The 17,339-nt window shown below is 36.8% G+C and overlaps 1 protein-coding gene across 1 annotated transcript in view; it reads right to left on the reverse strand.

Moving 5' to 3' along the window:
- Nucleotides 1-17,339, reverse strand: part of PFKP (phosphofructokinase, platelet) — an 86,873-nt gene that overhangs the window by 2,720 nt on the left and 66,814 nt on the right. The window contains exons 17-21 of the mRNA XM_020990383.2: nt 10,461-10,625; nt 8,110-8,171; nt 4,727-4,838; nt 2,777-2,876; nt 531-636 (exon numbers count right to left, since the gene is read on the reverse strand). Of these exons, the coding sequence (XP_020846042.1) occupies nt 531-636; nt 2,777-2,876; nt 4,727-4,838; nt 8,110-8,171; nt 10,461-10,625 (545 nt within the window). The remainder of the gene's footprint in view (nt 1-530; nt 637-2,776; nt 2,877-4,726; nt 4,839-8,109; nt 8,172-10,460; nt 10,626-17,339) is intronic.

Below are 17,339 nucleotides of genomic sequence, written 5' to 3' on the forward strand. Positions count from 1 at the left end.
TGCAACTGTAGTGTCATGTCTCGTGCTTTCTTCAAGACTCAGTTCAAATTCTGCAGGAGACCTTTCTGGATTCCCAAAGCTTCTAGTGCCTTCCCTCTTAGCTTATCTAGATATATAACAATAACTAGCATTTACATAGCACTTGAAATATTAGCTAACTTTTTTCCCCCTGCGTGTATCTTTTATTGAGCTAATTATTTGCAGGTAGTCTCAGACAATTTTTTGCCTTTCTTTGTGTCTGCAGCAGACATTTAATAAATGCTTGTTGACTGTCGCTTGACTTTCCCGTTTGCAGAAAAAGTAACTATGGAAATCTATGGGTTACTTAACAAAACATTCATCACCCACTGCCAGATTTAGGGTGATGAGCTCTTCTGTACTTAGCAAAGGTATTCCTTGAACAATAAGCCTGGTCTGCTTGAACCTGTACTTTAATCTTTCTAGGCTGGTTTAACTTCGACTTAGCTTGGCATAGGTTTTGGAGCTGTGATGTTGCATTGCAATGGGATGCATGTTAAGTTTTTACTTACACAAAATCAGTTTGATCCTTTAGTTCAGCCACAGGTTGGAAAAGAAGAGTCCGTGTGCGCATTCCTAGCAGACAAACTGAATCATCGGTGTTGGCAAATACTTTTCCTATAAAAGGAACAAAACAAAGAGTGTAAAAATAACTCATCATATTGACTCAGTAGGCAATGAGGCCTCAAAACTCTAGTGAGATATAGAAAGAGGAGATCTTTAGGCTTGGTTTATGCTGGTGAGTTCAATCTATCTGGCATAGGAATTATTAATGGCAACAAAAGACATATCCTTCCGACTCTCATTAAGTTCCTTCTGCCTTCTCCAATTGCTACAGCATTAGGGAGAAATAGTTATATTCTAGTTAGTTCACTACCTTGTAACTCTCAAGAGGAAAGAAGAAAAGAAATCTCTCATTCTTGTCTTACGCCCCTTACTCTTGAGAGGTAATTCTGGAGGTGACAGAGGCCCTACCTACCACGTTGGCTACATTTTCCCCTAGATAGGAAGAGATCTTTAAACTGAGTGGTATGAATCTTTTCTATTTCTGATGTTCCCTATTTACTATGTATTCTGATGATTTTGTAATTCTGGGGGACTAGGGCTCATTTTTCCCATCAGAGAAAGATGCCTATTTTTAAAGTTGAAGGCGCAGCCTTTTATATGCTTTTTGGGATTAAGGTTTTATTTTTTCCTCCCCTCCTCTACAAAATGTTCAGTTTATCAGAATTGAGTTGTGATATAGCTTTTAAATCTAGATAATCTGGTATTTAAGATCTAAAAGCGACAACTATGGCAGCAGAATTGATTGGAATGGTAAAAAAAAAATCTTTTGATGAGAGAAAATTTCCTATTAGTACCAGTTAGAACATCAAATTTTAGTTATGTATTCAGACCTTGCAGGAAAAGCTTCATATTTGCAAAATGAGAATGTGATCTTATATAGTATAAATGCTTGTCAATATGAGATTCAGCAGGAATGGAAATTATACAGGAAGGATATTTGCAAAGGAAGGTCATAAGGCAATAGCTGGGGAAAATGTCTAGAGCCATTCCTCTACCTGTCAGGTATTTATTGTTTAGTTTTGTATCACTTTGAATCTTAAGAAACATTGTGGGGTTTTCCCCTACCCCATTTACACATTCACTACTTAGAAATAGAGGAATCCTCACACCACTATCTTCTCCCCATGCACATACTCTTTTTATAGTAGGAAGGTGTCAGTCACTTTCGCTGGCAATTTGAAGTTAACATCTAGAAAGATGGTGAAGAACTGGGGATTAGAAGAGTGCTGTTGGCTTATAAAGGTTGAAAACAGTCCTTTCGTAAGCAAAATTTTATAACTTAAATTACACAGGCTCAAAAAGTCATGGCTGAATTGGGAACGTGGATTTCATTAAGTGAAATCAATGTATGAAAATCATTTAGTGGTTGTTTCCTTTATAAAAAGATGATTTTAAGGATACGATGCCAATAGTGCATTTAAAATGTATCCTGTTTATAAAAATAAAATTTACTTATATAAAGCAAAGCACATCAGCATTTGGGAGCTTGTTGTAGAAGTGGGTATGAGCATCTTTTCTCTATTGAGCATAGGAAAGAGAGAGAAGGATTTTAAATTGCAGCAAGAGGGATTTTGATAAGATACGAGGATGAAGTTTGTTATGATAAATGTCATAAAATCCTAGAACCAGTTAATTAAGAAATACAGAATCTCGTATGGAGAAATATGGGTACGGCAAGGTCTGTTTAGGTTGAAGGACCTGTTTGGAAGCAGGGGAATGGACTAGACAATATCTCCCAATCCTATGATTTTATTATTATTTATGTACAGAGAATTATAATGCAGGATTACCAATCAAAAGTCTTAAAAATAGCAAAATAAGACAGCGTAAAGAAAAAAAAAATTACCTTCTTCTGTGTTCCATGTAGCCACCAGAGAAATAAAACAGAAATGACAGTTTTAACTACAATCAATGCATGTAGAATTAAGTTGCAAAGTACTGTATATTTAACAATTAAGGAAAAAAATGGATGTTACAAAATACCATCAAAGTTACTTGAAACAGACATTCTCATCAATAAAACAAAACGAAACAAAAAAATCCAGTAACATAAGTAGCAGTATTCATGGAGATTAAAATCATAACACGTAGGTGTCAATGCCAAATGAAATCATTCAAGTAACAAGCGTTCTCTAAGTCTAATACAGAATTAGCAACTTGTAGCTCAGCCATTAAAAGAGTACTACCATACCTTTTCGATAGCTTTCCCTCAGTTTATGTGAAATCCACTGAATAGCTTTGGCAGAAATTTTTGTTCCAAAGTTTCTGTCAAAAGGAGAAGGTGCTCCACCCTATTGGAGTTTAAAGTGACATGGGTTTTAGGCTTTCTCCTCATTAAAGAATGATATACTATTATAACTAAATATCAGAGAATTTTTTAAAAAATGCTTTTCTTTGAAAGTGCTCAAATTTTAAAAAATTTTACTTATTTATGTTTCTATTTCTCGTACTTAAAATTGGAATCATGATACCATCTCATATAACTACCATGAGAGTGAGATGATCTAGGTTGTGTGTGTGTGTGTATGTATATGTACATTAAAAAAACTGCATTAACAAGTATTGAACACCTAGTGTGTGCAAGACGTGATGCCAACTATAGGAGAGCGGGAACTAGCACTCGCTGTGCCTGGTTACTTTTGTCTTTTCAGTTGACTGTGCTCTCATTAACCTCTGTTTTTCTCTGGCCTTGGATATGGATATTCAGAAGACAGTCTCCCAGGTAAAAGAAAAGAAAACAAAACCTGCGTCCTTGCTTCTATTTATGAAGTGCCTACTATGTGATAAGCACGATGCTAGGTGCTGGGGATAAACGTACCAAGGACGGAATGATCTCTTTTTGAAATGAGCTTAACATTCTGATGGGAGAAATGAAATCAATCAATCAATCAATCAATCAATCAATCTATCCATCCAAGTCAATATGTGTAGGTAAATATGTATATACACATGTATGCATGTGTATATATATAACATGTATACACATATATGTACTTGTTATTTTTCCCATTACAATGCATTTATGTATTGCATATATATACACACACGTACACATATATCAAATATACATAATGAAAGTTAATAAATAATGCTTAATAAATGCTTGTTGATGTAACAGACTTTACAGATTGTTTCTTTAAAATCCTGATTTATATTGACACAACTGTTTCTGGCTCTCTGTGTGTCCTTTTATACCCCAGAACCAGCTATCCTTCCACATTTTGGCAGTCTTGCCACATTTTGGAAGATTCTTGAGAAAGATATTGGGAAAATTAGCTAAGTGATCCCTCACACTTTCTCAAAAAAGAGTTCACAGAATTTTAGAGGTATTTTGTACCATGGAAGCTTCTAGTCAGCAAGGTGAAATAACTTCTGTGAACTTAACTTGAGGTTTTAGAAAATAAATTATTTTGATGTTAACTATAATGAACCGACACGGTTTTAAAAATAGTTGTTAAACAGAAATTGTTCATGTTACATTCCAGTTCAAATTATTTAAACTTTGTTGTCTGAAACAACATTCTTTTTATTTGTTTGTTTTTGGCTAGGCAGTGGGGTCAAGTGACTTGCCTAGGGTCACACAGCTAGTAAATGTCAAGTGTCCGAAGCCACATCTGAACTCGGGTCCTCCTGACCCCCGGGCCAGTGCTGTATCCATTTCGCCACCTAGCTGCCCCCAAAATAATCTTTTTCAAGAAGACATTTGTCAACGTATTTTCCACTTAGACAATGGGAATTGATATTGTTGTTCCCAATGCAATTTGATGCTTGATGTTTAGGAAAAGTGCAAGCATGAAACATTTAGGGTAGTACCCTCTCTCCTCCCATCAAGGAGTTTAAATGAGTGAATTCAAAGTATACTTGAGAAAAAAGCCAACTATCCACGTGCTGTAGTTTAAAAAGATACAGAAAAGATTTCAGATCTGCTTTATTCATCATTTTAGAAAATTATTATTTTTAATAGGTAAAAGATGGCATAGATCTAAAAGAAAAAAGCCTGAAAATCAAACTAGATGCTTTAAAGTCTGAGGGAAAGAACCATTTTACTTAAATTATTTGGATAATTACCTAAAACTTCTGCTTTGTGAAGTTACGAGATTTGTTATCAACAAACTAATTCAAGGTGTTTGAGTCATCTTACCTGTTGCATGTGACCCAAAACATTCTTTCTGCAATCGAATACTCCTTTTCCTTCCTCAGAATAGAGCTGATAAATGAAATCAGTGGTGTAATTTTCATTACAGTTCTCATTTCTAAAACAAATGGAAAGCAGTTCAGCTGGTTTACCAAACACTAAGATTTAAAATATCTTTACAGTTTACTGCTCATCTCTAAAGCATGGCTCCTCAAAGTGTAGTTCAGGGCCTCCTAGGGACCTGGCAAAAATTCCTACTCTTCCCTATTCCTTATCACCCAGTTCATCACTTGTTTTTCTTTGACTTTGCCATATACTTCTAAACTCTGAGAAAACACTTTTGGATCAGTTACAATAACTTGAGGAGAAAAAAGGAAAACCAAGTCACTAATAAAATTTTATCTAGAAAATTACCCGTGCAGGACAAATTAAATGCAAATGAACAGCTGCTTTGCTATCATGTTGCACACTTTTAATGTAGTCCTCTGCAAAAATCACAATGAAGATGGTTGTTCAACTTACTTAACTAAAATGAACTTTACCACAGTAAATCTGTGATTTCATCAATGTGCCTGTATTGCATGCACAAGGATGCAGATTGCAACCTATCCTGGACAACTGTCCTTTTATAAGTTTCCCAACATAGAGGCTTTCCTTCTTTTCTCAACAGCATGAGGATATCAGTGGATCAAGCAATCTCATTTGTCCCTCATTCTTGACGTGTTACCAGCCCATCTTTTTCAATCATAGGTTTTTGTGACAATATTCCTTAGGTTGCCTATCTACCCACCCAGCATATTCTGGACAATAGATGTCTGTCATCAATCAATCAACAAATATTTATGGAATGCTTTGGTTTTTCTGTGAGAATAGTTAGGCCAATATTTTGAGTGACTATATTCAAAGCTTTTAATGCTCAGAGGTAACTGAACAAGGTTATCAGTTACCTTTCAAAAATTTTTTTGAGTCACAGATGGGACACAACTCTTTTGAGAATCTTTAAAGAAGCTGTTTGGCTGTACTGAATCATTTTTCTTTTTATCTAGTCAACAAACAAGCAATGTGAGATTTTGCATCCTCAACCTTTTAGTCAGTTGTGAGATGGCAAAAGATAATGGAACATTTGCAAAAACTATCCTGTTCCCTGCTTATATCCCTGGGAAACATAGATACCCTGATGCATGTGTAGATTATTATCATAAACTTTTTATGTAGATGAGAAAGTGGCCATACGGATTGGTAGTTACTGATTTTCTCTTGATTACCTTTTTGTAGTCAGTAATAGCTAAGTATTTCTTCTCACCCCACCATTCCCAGGGGTTTAATATCTTGCTATGCTTCTCAGAAACCTTGAAAATCAATGCCCTCAAAATTATGTCGCCTTCAGCACAGATGTATTCTTTGTTTAATTGGTCTAGTCTAGCCATGTTTCCTATCGTATATAACTTCAGAGCCTCCTCTTCTATAAGTACATCTAGGACTGTGATGTTAGTGTGCAAAAGTGATGGTTCCAGTGTTCTTGATGATAAAAAGTGTATTAATATCTCTGCAGATCTTTTCCATTTGTTATTCTGTTGTCCTTCTGGCATCAACTTTAAATCTCTTTACATGATTTTACATAGTTGTTTCTCTCTAAGCTTTTTCTTTACATTATTTCTGTTTTGTGAAGCAATGCTATTGAAACATTTTACAGATGAAGCATAGTATGAATAAAGTTGCCCTTGGCTGCCATACCTCTCTGCTTCACAATTAGATTTTTTGTTGACTGAGGTTGTTTTTTAATGCTGTTTTGGTCTTGTGGATATGGGAAATGGTTAAAACTTTTGTATAAAAGTGTAACCCTACCTCACTGCCCTTTTCCTCCCATTTCCCAATTTTTTGGCGCAGCTAATTTATTTAAATAGGTGAAGCTCAAATTTTTAATTATATGCAGTCCCTTTTCTCATCCTGGCCTTTTAACTATTTTTTTTTATTACTACTGTAACAAGTTTGTAGTCTGACTGTACATGTACAGCTGATTCAAGAATGATTTCTATCCAACCAAGTAGTTTTCTGTCTGTTAAAATTTAGTCATTTTTATTTTTGTACTTTTTTTTGGTAGACAATTTCCAGTTCCCTCAGATAGTTGTATTGAAGAAACTATTAATTATGTATAGGCTTAATGTTTCTTTATAGTCTGTATTTTTTTCTTTTTTAATTCCTTCCTCTTGAACCTTATTTTCCAAAGTACTGTTTTTGTCTGTTTGCCATCCTTATCTCTGCCCAACTTCACAGTGAAGTCACTAAATGTAAGGCTTATTTTGGAGGGGCTTACCATGTTTCTATAATGTCTACATTTCCATCCTTTTAGAGATTTTGGCATATAAACTGTGAATATTTTCATTGTGGTCTTTTTGCACACACTATGAGCACTGACTAAGGAGGCAGTGAGGTGGTTTAGTGGATAGAGTGCTGGGCCTGGAGTCAGGAAGACCTGGGTTCAAATCCGGACTCAAGACACTTACTAACTGTGTGACCTTGAGCAGGTCACTTAATCTCTGCCTTAATCCAGTGGAGAAGGAGATGGTTAACTACTCCAGTATCTTTGCCAAGAAGATCCCGTGGACAGTATGGTCCACAGGGTCATGAAGAGTCAGACCTGACTAAAGAGCTGAGTAACAGTCACAGCAACAAAGCACTAAATATATGAGATGATCAAATGTCTCCCAAGAATGTTTTTTGTCTTTGGCTACATGATAAAAACTAACTTGTATCAGCACCTTTATTTTCTTCTTCATGGGGAACCTGTGAAACATCCTTTCGATAAGAAGCAACTTGCTTTGGCTTCTTGTTTTGCTTGTGGCGAGGACAGCAAGTTTGATATGATTCTGTTCGTATAGACGTACATCTATTTATTGGTCTCTCACTAGGCAAGGCTCTCACATTTAGAATACTAATGGCTCTTAGTATTTAGAGATGACCCCCTTTGCTGCTACTTTGCCTCTGCAGAAATAAAAGTGTCTGCGTAGTACTGAGTGCCATTTTATATATTTGTCTTTCATGGGTTGTCATGGCCCAAGAATTCACGTAGCCAAATGGCCAGCCTTCTGATGAGAAGCCTCTCCATACTTACTTGGCTAAGTTAATTCTAAGAAAATGGTCTTGAGCCAATACTATTCTCAAAGCCTTTCCGGCATGGTAGAACCTACCAGGGCTTAACATTCCACTGGAGCAGCACTTATAAACCCCATGTCACCTGTACGTACAATGATGAAGCAATGAAATAAGACTTAGAGAAGGCTAGATCCTAGGTGATCAAATAATAGTTAAACTCTATCCAACCACTGGCATTTAAAAGTTATTTTTCAAAGAGCTTAAAGCCCAAATCTCCAGAAATAACCCTTTAGTACCTGAGTACCAGGCCTCGTTGTATGCTGGTCTTCATTTTCTCTGTCAAATGTTCCACATTAGCCTAGAAGGGGGGAAAAATTACTTCTCTCATTAGAAGTACTTGGCTAATGTACCATCAACTGAATAAAAAAAAATTAATTTCTATAGTCCAAGTCAGTACCAGAAGAAAAAAACAATATGACACTTGCATTTACTTAATAATCTGTACACTTAAAACATGCTTATTCATTTGCCATTTATCTTCCTGTCTTTCTACATCAAAATATTGTTTTGGAGTGAATACGTTTAACCACTCACCGTACCATTCCATTTGTAACTGCCTAATACATGATTTCTGATGGGGACAAATGTTATCTTAAAAACAAAGGACAGGGGCAGCTAAGTGGCACAGTAGATAGAGCCCTGGATTCAGGAGGACCTGACTTCAAATCTGGCCTCAGATACATAACACTTACTAGCTAGTGTGACCCGGGCAAGTCACTTAACCCCACTGCCTAGCCAAAAAAACACAAAAGAAAAAACCAAAAAAGGACAGTTCATGTTTCATGAATTAACCTCCTGTTAATTCATTCCTGAAATCTTATTCCTCTTATTCCTATTTACTGGTGGTGTTTTACCTTGATTTTAGATGAGTAAGGGGTATTGTTATCCTCAAATTTGGAGCCGAGTCATAGCTCAGACTAGCTAGATAGGACCTGGGAGCATCTAATCCAAGTCTCTTATAAAACAGAAGAGGAATTGGAGTCCCCAGGAGGATAAATGACCTTCCCGAAGTAACAGATTAGAAGGATAAGAAGTAGAATTTGAATATATGTCCTTTGTCCTTTGACTCCACATCTGGAATTCTTTCTAATGTTCCACAAATATGATTGTTTTGTTTTGTTTTTATCAGAAGGCAGTCAGCCAGTACCTTATATTAAACCAACACATTTGACCATGGCATAAGTGTTTGCCTTGTAGAATTGAAATAAAATAGTCATTTTAAAATTCACCCGTTTTCTCCTATTCATTTTTTCTTCCCTGCCTATTTTTATTTTGACATAATCAAAACAGAAAACTATCTTGTTTCCATTATGCATGGGCCTTCTAAATGATTTTTATGCAAGTATCTTTAATATTAAATATTAAAATAGTTAAGTAAGTAAAACTGCTTTCTTAAGGACTTTTTTGGCTATAAGGGGAGGTATTCTGTAATTTGAGAAATCATTCTCTGCAGATTAAAACATGAGTTTGTATATATGAATGTATGTTTCAAACATTTGATTCTATGTTTATGATGGTTTAAAAAGATGGAGATTAGTCCATCTGTTCTGATGGTTCTCAAGTCAGTACTATAAAATTTAATAATGGGCATGTAATCCAAACTATTCTTTCCTACTTTTTTTTTTTGCAGACTCCTGTAAAATAAATGGCCTGATTATCAGAGGAAAGGTAAAAATTCAAGCTTGAGCTTCAGAGCTGGTAAGTAAATTCATCTCTCAAGTACCTAACTGGAGAATCAGAAGAACAGACTACATAATTATATTCCATATCTGCATTTGGGCTATAAAAAGTCAAGAATCTGACTACAGAATACATTCCCTACAACCTATTTTCCCCCACATTGCCAATATGATACTATATTTGGTTTAATAAAGACCAAGGATGAACAGATTTCTGTGTTGTGAATGGTACTTAACCTGAATTCAGTATCTATTAAATGCCCTATGTAAGGCTCTGGGGACACGTGAATTAATTATTATACTATTACTTATGTACTACTCAAGTTGTAGCTTAGAAGAGAAGGAGTAGAAAGAGGAATGTGAGCAAGACCATATTATATACCTAACTGATGACTGTATTATTGCATAGAACAGAGTTTTATTATGACATTGCAAAATTCATTCTGGGTTCTCTCTGCCTCCTGGGCTCTCTTTATTTCCTAAATGGAGTCTCACTTTCTTTAATTCTATTATCCTTCTGTTCCTCTATAGCAGAGTGAAGCAATCATCTGATGGGTATGATCTAGCTCTTGCTTTATAATTATTAGAGCTTATACTGGTGGGGAGACGCAGTAAGATCCAGTGATAGATATATAGAGTCCAACCTAATGTTGATCTTAGGAGAAATGGACCTTAATTCCACTGAAGACTATGCATGCCAGTTAAGACTTGGTACTCTTCCTTTGTGTGGAGGATGCAGAGTGAACCAGCAGAGGGCGCTAATTACATACAGGTTTTTATCCAGAAGGGAGCGGAGCCCCAAGAGCTTTAATTATTCCTCATCACTTTCCCTTCACTCCTCCAATACCATGCTCACACGCATGTACACAAAATAAAAGAAGTCCATGTGGCTTAAAATTTTTACCTACCTGTAGTTCTCGGATGTCAAACTGTTCTTCAAAAATATACGCTACATCGGCCCCAGCAGAAAGGCCACCCATGCTGGCCAGATATCCGCAGTAGCCACCCATTGTCTCGATGATGAAGACTCGCCTCTTGGTCCCACTGGCTGATAGCTTGATTCGATCACAGGTCTGTCCATAAGATGAGGTATTAATTAGTGTTTCTGAATGAGTTACTTCTTTACATAGAGTAATTATGTGTAGTAATAGCCACCTTGTTGGTACCTTGGACTTTTAAAATTGTTTTAATTTGACATTTTGTGCTTTTCAAAGTTAATAGTTCTGCTAGCCCACTGATGGGAACAAGTTCTTCATCCTAGAAATTCTTTACCTTCCCTACAGCTCTTTATAATTTCTTTACAATTTCAACTTCTTTAGAGTTACCTGAGAACCTGCAGTTTATGAGCATTGCCATTATAAAAAAGAGGAGTTAGCATCTGGGTTAGTATTAGTAGGCAGTTGGAATTATTCCTATTATTTATAGCAAAATATTGACTCTTAAAGCGCTTGATTACCTGTTCTGTGGCATGGCTTACTTTGTTATTTTCATTTCTTCATTTGTACATGTACAAATAATATATATTTTCTTTTTTTAAAAAAAATTCAGTATGTTCTCAGAGCTTTGGTAATTCTGAATCTATTTATGAATACTTTTATCACAGCTAGCAATTAATTATGCCAGTTAATCCCAGTGTGTTACTTTTATATTTAATAACCATACAAGGAAAGTCTTCCAAACTTTTGGTAATCCAATTCCATGATGAAGCTTACATTCTCCCTTCCCTGTCTCCCATGAGAATCTGTGTTCGGGTTAATACTTTGGTAGGAATCTTTTTTCCCCCTCATAACGTAGTTCAGTCTTTATTGTACTGTACTTAATGGGGAATGTTAGTAAGGAGAATTAGTCAATCATTGTCTAGTTCTTTTGGGTAAGGAATTGCTGAGAACAAAGGGTTAGGAGCCTGTAACTGGAGTGCAATATCTTCAATTGGGGATTCCACCGGAGAAGGCCAAAGGATATTGGAAGACAGTGTTCATTAGCATAAAAGCTTTGCTTTGGAATTCCAGGACTTTAGCTGAAGATAAAATAAGATAAGATAAAGAAGGGACAGCTAGGAGGCTTGGTGGATAGAGCACTGGCCTTGAAGTCAGGAGGATCTCAATTCAAATTAGGCTTCAAGACACTTGATACTTAATAGCTGTGTGACCTTGGGCAAGTCACTTAACCCCAATCTCCTGGCCACCCCCCCTTCCCCCCCAAAAGATAAGTCAATTCTATGATCTCCTTTCTCTTAATATTCTCTTGGGAGAAGATGTAAGGAAGTACATAAAAATATCATCATTACTACTCTTGGCTTGAAATCCATTTCCTATGGTCAGAAAAACAGTAAGCAGAGAGCTGGAGCTATGTTTTAATGGGCATTTTTAAACATTTTTTTACATTACATGACATGTAAACTTACACACTCAACTGGGTATAGAAATCTATCTTACCCTACAGGAAAGTAGGAGAGGAAGGGGGTGGGGTGATAGAAGAGAAGGCAGACTGGAAGAGGGGGGGAGTCAGAAGCAACACACTTTTGAGGAGGGACAGGGTAAAATGAGAGAGAGAGAGAGAGAGAGAGAGAGAGAGAGAGAGAGAGAGAGAGAGAGAGAGAGAGAGAGAGAGAGAGAGAGAGAGAGAGAGAGAGAGAGAGAATAGGAATAAATGGGGAGGAAGAAGAATAGGATGGAGGGAAATACAGTCAGCAGTAGTAACTGTGGAAAAAATTTTGAAGCAAGTTTCTCTGATTAAGGCCTCATTTCTCAAACATATAGAGAAGTGAGCCAAATTTATAAAAATAAGAGCCATTCCCCAACTGATAAATGATCAAAAGATATGATCAGTTTTCAGATGAAGTAATCAAAGCTATCTATAGCCATATGAAAAAAATGTAATAACTCACTATTGATTGGAGAAATGCAAATTAAAACAATTCTGAGGTACTACCTCATACCTATTAGATTGGCTAATAGGACAGAAATGAAAAATAACAAATGTTGGAGGGGATGTAGGAAAAATGCGACACTAATGCACTTGTTGGTGCATTTGTGAACTGATTCAACCATTCTGTGAAGCAATTTAAACTATGCCTAAAGGCTATAAAACCATGCATACCCTTTGACCTAGCAATACCACTAGTGTCGGCATCCCAAAAGAGATTAAAAAAGGAAATGGAAAATGACCTCTATGTACAAAAATATTTATAGCAGTTCTTTTCTGGGGGCAAGGATTGGAAATTGAGGGAATGCCCATCAATTGGGGGATGGCTGAACAAGTTGGTGCATGTGATTATGATGAAATACTATTGTACTATAAGAAATGATGAGCAGGATGCTCTCAGAAAAACCTGGAAAGACTTGCATGGGCTGATGCAAAGTGAATATGCTGTGTACAGAGGCAGAGCAATATTGTAAGATGATCAGCTGTCAATGACTTAGCCATTCTCAGAAATACAATGATCCAAGACAACTCTGAAGGACTTATGATGAGAAATACTATCCATCCCTAGAGAAAAAAAAGGCTTACTTTTTAAACTTTATTTTTCTTGAGTTTTTTTGGTCTGTTTTTTTTTTCACAACATGACTACTATAGAATTGTTTTGAATGACAACATGTGTATAACATATATCAAATTGCTTTCCTTCTCAATAAGGGGGTGAGGGGTGGAGGGAGAGAATTTGGAACTCAAAGTTTTAAAAATATGTATTAAAATTGTTTTTACATGTAACTGGGGAAAATAAAATATAAATAAACAAAAAATGAATGACATGTAAACTAATGTTAAGTATTGACTTAGCTTACTAACATGAGGCTGAACTCATTTTAAAAGGAAAAAAGAGGGGGCAACTAGGTGGCACAGTGGATAGAGTACTGGCCTTGGAGTCAGGAGGTCCTGAGTTCAAATTCGACCTCAAATATATAACATTCACTAGCTGTATGACTCTGGTCAAGGCAGTTAACCCCAACTGCCTTACACACCAAAAAAAGAAAAGAAAAGAAAAGAAAAGAAAAGAAAAGAAAAGAAAGGAAAGGAAAGGAAAGGAAAGGAAAGGAAAGGAAAGGAAAGGAAAGGAAAGGAAAGGAAAGGAAAGGAAAGGAAAGGAAAGGAAAGGAAAGGAAAGGAAAGGAAAGGAAAGGAAAGGAAAGGAAAGAAAGGAAAGGAAAGGAAAGGAAAGGAAAGGAAAGGAAAGGAAAGGAAAGGAAAGGAAAGGAAAAGAAAGAAAGAGAAATGATTTATGAGATCCATAAGGTTAGAAATAAATTATACATTTACTCACATCTGCAACATGTGATGGAGAGTTCATATTTATCCTAACCGACATTATATTGAATTCTCATAAAAGGGTTTCTGCCAAAAATCAGCATAACTGCTATCCACATATGGACTATCTGCCTTGTGAGCTATTAGTTAATGTGGCATTTGGGTACCCTGATAGAGGAGTGACTCCTTACTACACAGCTGAAAGAATATGACCCCCAGACCATAAACTGGCAACTCTATGGCAAGAGTAGAACATAGTCCTCATGGCTGAGTTGTGATTCATCTTATAGGTGAAGCCATGGTTCCATGCCATGAATCAAATTGCTGGGCCTAAGACATGTCCTCTATCTAGTAGGGCTTAGGATCACACCAATGTACCTCTTCACTTATACAAATATTCAACAAATGACTACAAAACAAATGAACAGAATCCACCATGAGAGAAATTATATAGTTAAGAGTCAAAGAATCTCAAGAGTTGAAGAAGCTAAGGTCAATTTAATCCAAATTTCTCTTTTTATAGATGAAACTGAGGCCTAGAGAAATTAAGTGACTACACAAAGACATACAGTAGCTAAAAGGTAGAACTGCCACCAAGCCTGTTAACTCTTAACCTAGTGCTCTATCATACTACTACAGTGTTTCTATCATTCTTCCCAAATATTTTTGCAAAACTATCTATCCAAGATGCCTCAGCTTTCTCATAACAAACTGACCAGTTTAGAATAAAATTAACTTCATTGAACTAAGCAGGCTGCCAGAGATCATTGTGTGGGATAGACATAGCTAGATGTTTGAAGGATAATTTGCCCTTTCTTCTTCCGACTTTCAAGCCTTTTCAACAAATGTTTATTGTTAGATATTGTCAGGAGCTAGGCTCGAGCTTGGGTAAACACAACCTCTCTGTTGAACTAGATGTCTAATGTCCCTTCTGGCTCTATACGCTTCTGTATACAGTCCTACAACCTCAAAAATCCACAATCCACTTGGACTAAAAGCCTGAAAGACCTGGTAACAACCAACCATCCAGCACTAGGAGAGTTCTCGACAGGGCTAACATTATTTATAGAAAATTGTCTCAGGCATAATCCCCTCAGGAGGTACACTGGTCCTTCTAACTGAACCCAAAGAAATTGAATCAAGACCATCTTTGAAAATCAAGATCCTTTGTCAGTTTTGCCCAGGGAGCATATTACCGATATAGTCTCTTGCTTCCAATTACCCTTCTCCTTGTACGTGGGCTATACACCACCGTTAACAAGAGCCTTCAGAACTACCCAAAAGCTACCCGAGGGCTACTACATCAGTGCTCTCTATAAAACCAGGCCATTGTACCGCAGACACAAAACTTAGAATGCTGCCCTGATGTCATTCAGACTCGAGTTCTCAAAGTCTAGGTAGGGGGGCAGAGAACACCCAGTAAATGTATTTGCTACTATCTGTGTTCCATATACAGTGTGTCTGTGTACTGAATGAAGGTCTGCTCTTAAAAAGGACCCCACAGTGAAATGGATTGTTGATAAACTGTTCCCCCACAGTAATGAGGATAGAACTCATCAGAATGACAGAAATGTGCTAAGTGATGGCCTTAACTCCAAATAGGTGGGTCCTTGTTTCCAAAGTTTTTTCTACTTTAGCTGCTATATCCAATCCAACGGACTTAGAGCTTTCCTATGCAATAAAATGAACTGGCTTTAGATATTCAATCCATGGCTTTCCTGTGAGGGACCACTCATTTATTCCACTTGGTTTGGTTTTGTTCCCTACCCCAGCCCTCAAGGAAAAGCAGCTGTACCATCAGGTATCCTTCACAGCAATACCCCTTGTGGAGAAATATTGCCCTTCCTTTGCTTAAGTAACAAAGAAGTGTTAATTCACATGTCTATGTCTAGCTTATTATAAGACTAAAAAAATCAGCATCTTGAAAAAGTGTTCCTGATATAGCTAGATATGGCATAATACCAGGTACTGGAGAAGGAGGAAGAAAAGAGCACAGATTTAGTTTGCTAAAGTCCATCAATACTTAATGTTATCTTTTGGTCTTTGGTAGTATAGCCTTGACAAATTAAGGCTTGACACGGCTAACGTGAGAATTTGTTTTGTTGGACTATGAAGATACGAACTGAAGGTATTTGCTTGTCGTATTTTTTTTCTTTAAGCAAAACAAAACAAAACAAAATATGGGGGAGGGAGATAATGGGGAGAGAGATTAATTTTTAAAAAATCTGTTACCTGGAAAAAAAATCTTTTAAAAAAATTAAGGCTCTAAGAATGCTTAACTGGTTATTCTATAGTAACATTATTATGTAGTGACAAACTGACAAATACACAGAAATGGTCTTCTCTTACCTCCATAACAGCATTCAGGCCAGTGTCACTACCAAGACTAATATCTGTGCCTGGTACATTGTTGCTAATAGTAGCAGGCAAAATGCACATCGGGATGCAAAACTCCTGATGTCGGAACCGTGCCTCAGATAGCTGTATGCAACTCTCATAACCCTGAAGCAGCAGTATAAGTATCATTAGCAATCCACACCATGCATTCTATACTTAGCAATTACTAGGTGATTATCTGACGGTTCCTTGCATGTGAGGAGGAGGACTGGCTTTATTCCAGTGGCAAACACATTTGTCTCATGCAATTCATAAGAGCAAAATGAAATTTGAAAATAATATGGGGCAGAGGAGGGGGAGCCATAATGGAATCTACAACAATGCCATGGGGTCACATTGGCACAATCCTTTTCTGAAAATCAGGAGGTTAGTGCGAATCGGTGAATCCGAGATGGAAAGCATGCTGAGAGCAGAGATACAGAAATGAGCACAGATGGAAGCATGAGTGACAGACCAGTTAGTGCAGCTATTCTAGGATAAATTAGTAATGTGATTCTGTATTGGATTTTTTTTAAAAGAAGAAAATCAGATGAAACCTTCTAATAAAAAATAGCAGAATTAAAATTTTAGTAAAAATTAAAAGCAATAAAATACCATTCTTCTTGCTTCAGGGTAAAGCAAATTCTTATCAGTACCAAACAATAACCAGCCAACACCACTGCAAAAAAGCCAAGAAGAATAGGATAAAATTGCCTCAGACCCCAGGCATCATACATACATGCAAAAAGTTAGCCACATTCCTAATTCCATCACTGCCCGAAAGTAAATGATTTAAAACACTCATTTGCCAAGCATGCCAGTATGCTCTAGGCCAATTGATGGTTCATATACTCTTCTTTTTCCCTGGGATGACTTCCGTGGTTACTTCTTTGAAGCTGTCCAGAGAAGCTTTCTCCTTCCTTGTGAGAATTCCCTTATTGCTACCTCTGGATAATCGATCTCCCTTGCCTGGGTAACTAGCCTGTATGAATTTGGGTGGGTTTGTTGTCTGTTCAGTTGTTTCTGTCATGTCCAACTCTTCATGACCCAATTTGGGGTTTTCTTGGCAAAGATACTAGAGTGGCTTGCCATTTCCTTCTCCAGCTCATTTCACAGATGAAGAAACTAAGGCAAACAAGGTTAAGTGACTTCCCCAGGGTCACACA

The sequence above is a fragment of the Phascolarctos cinereus genome, unplaced genomic scaffold (genome assembly GCF_003287225.1).
Source record: "Phascolarctos cinereus isolate Bilbo 61053 unplaced genomic scaffold, phaCin_HiC Scaffold_1;HRSCAF=81, whole genome shotgun sequence".
In the NCBI taxonomy this organism is placed as follows: domain Eukaryota; kingdom Metazoa; phylum Chordata; class Mammalia; order Diprotodontia; family Phascolarctidae; genus Phascolarctos; species Phascolarctos cinereus.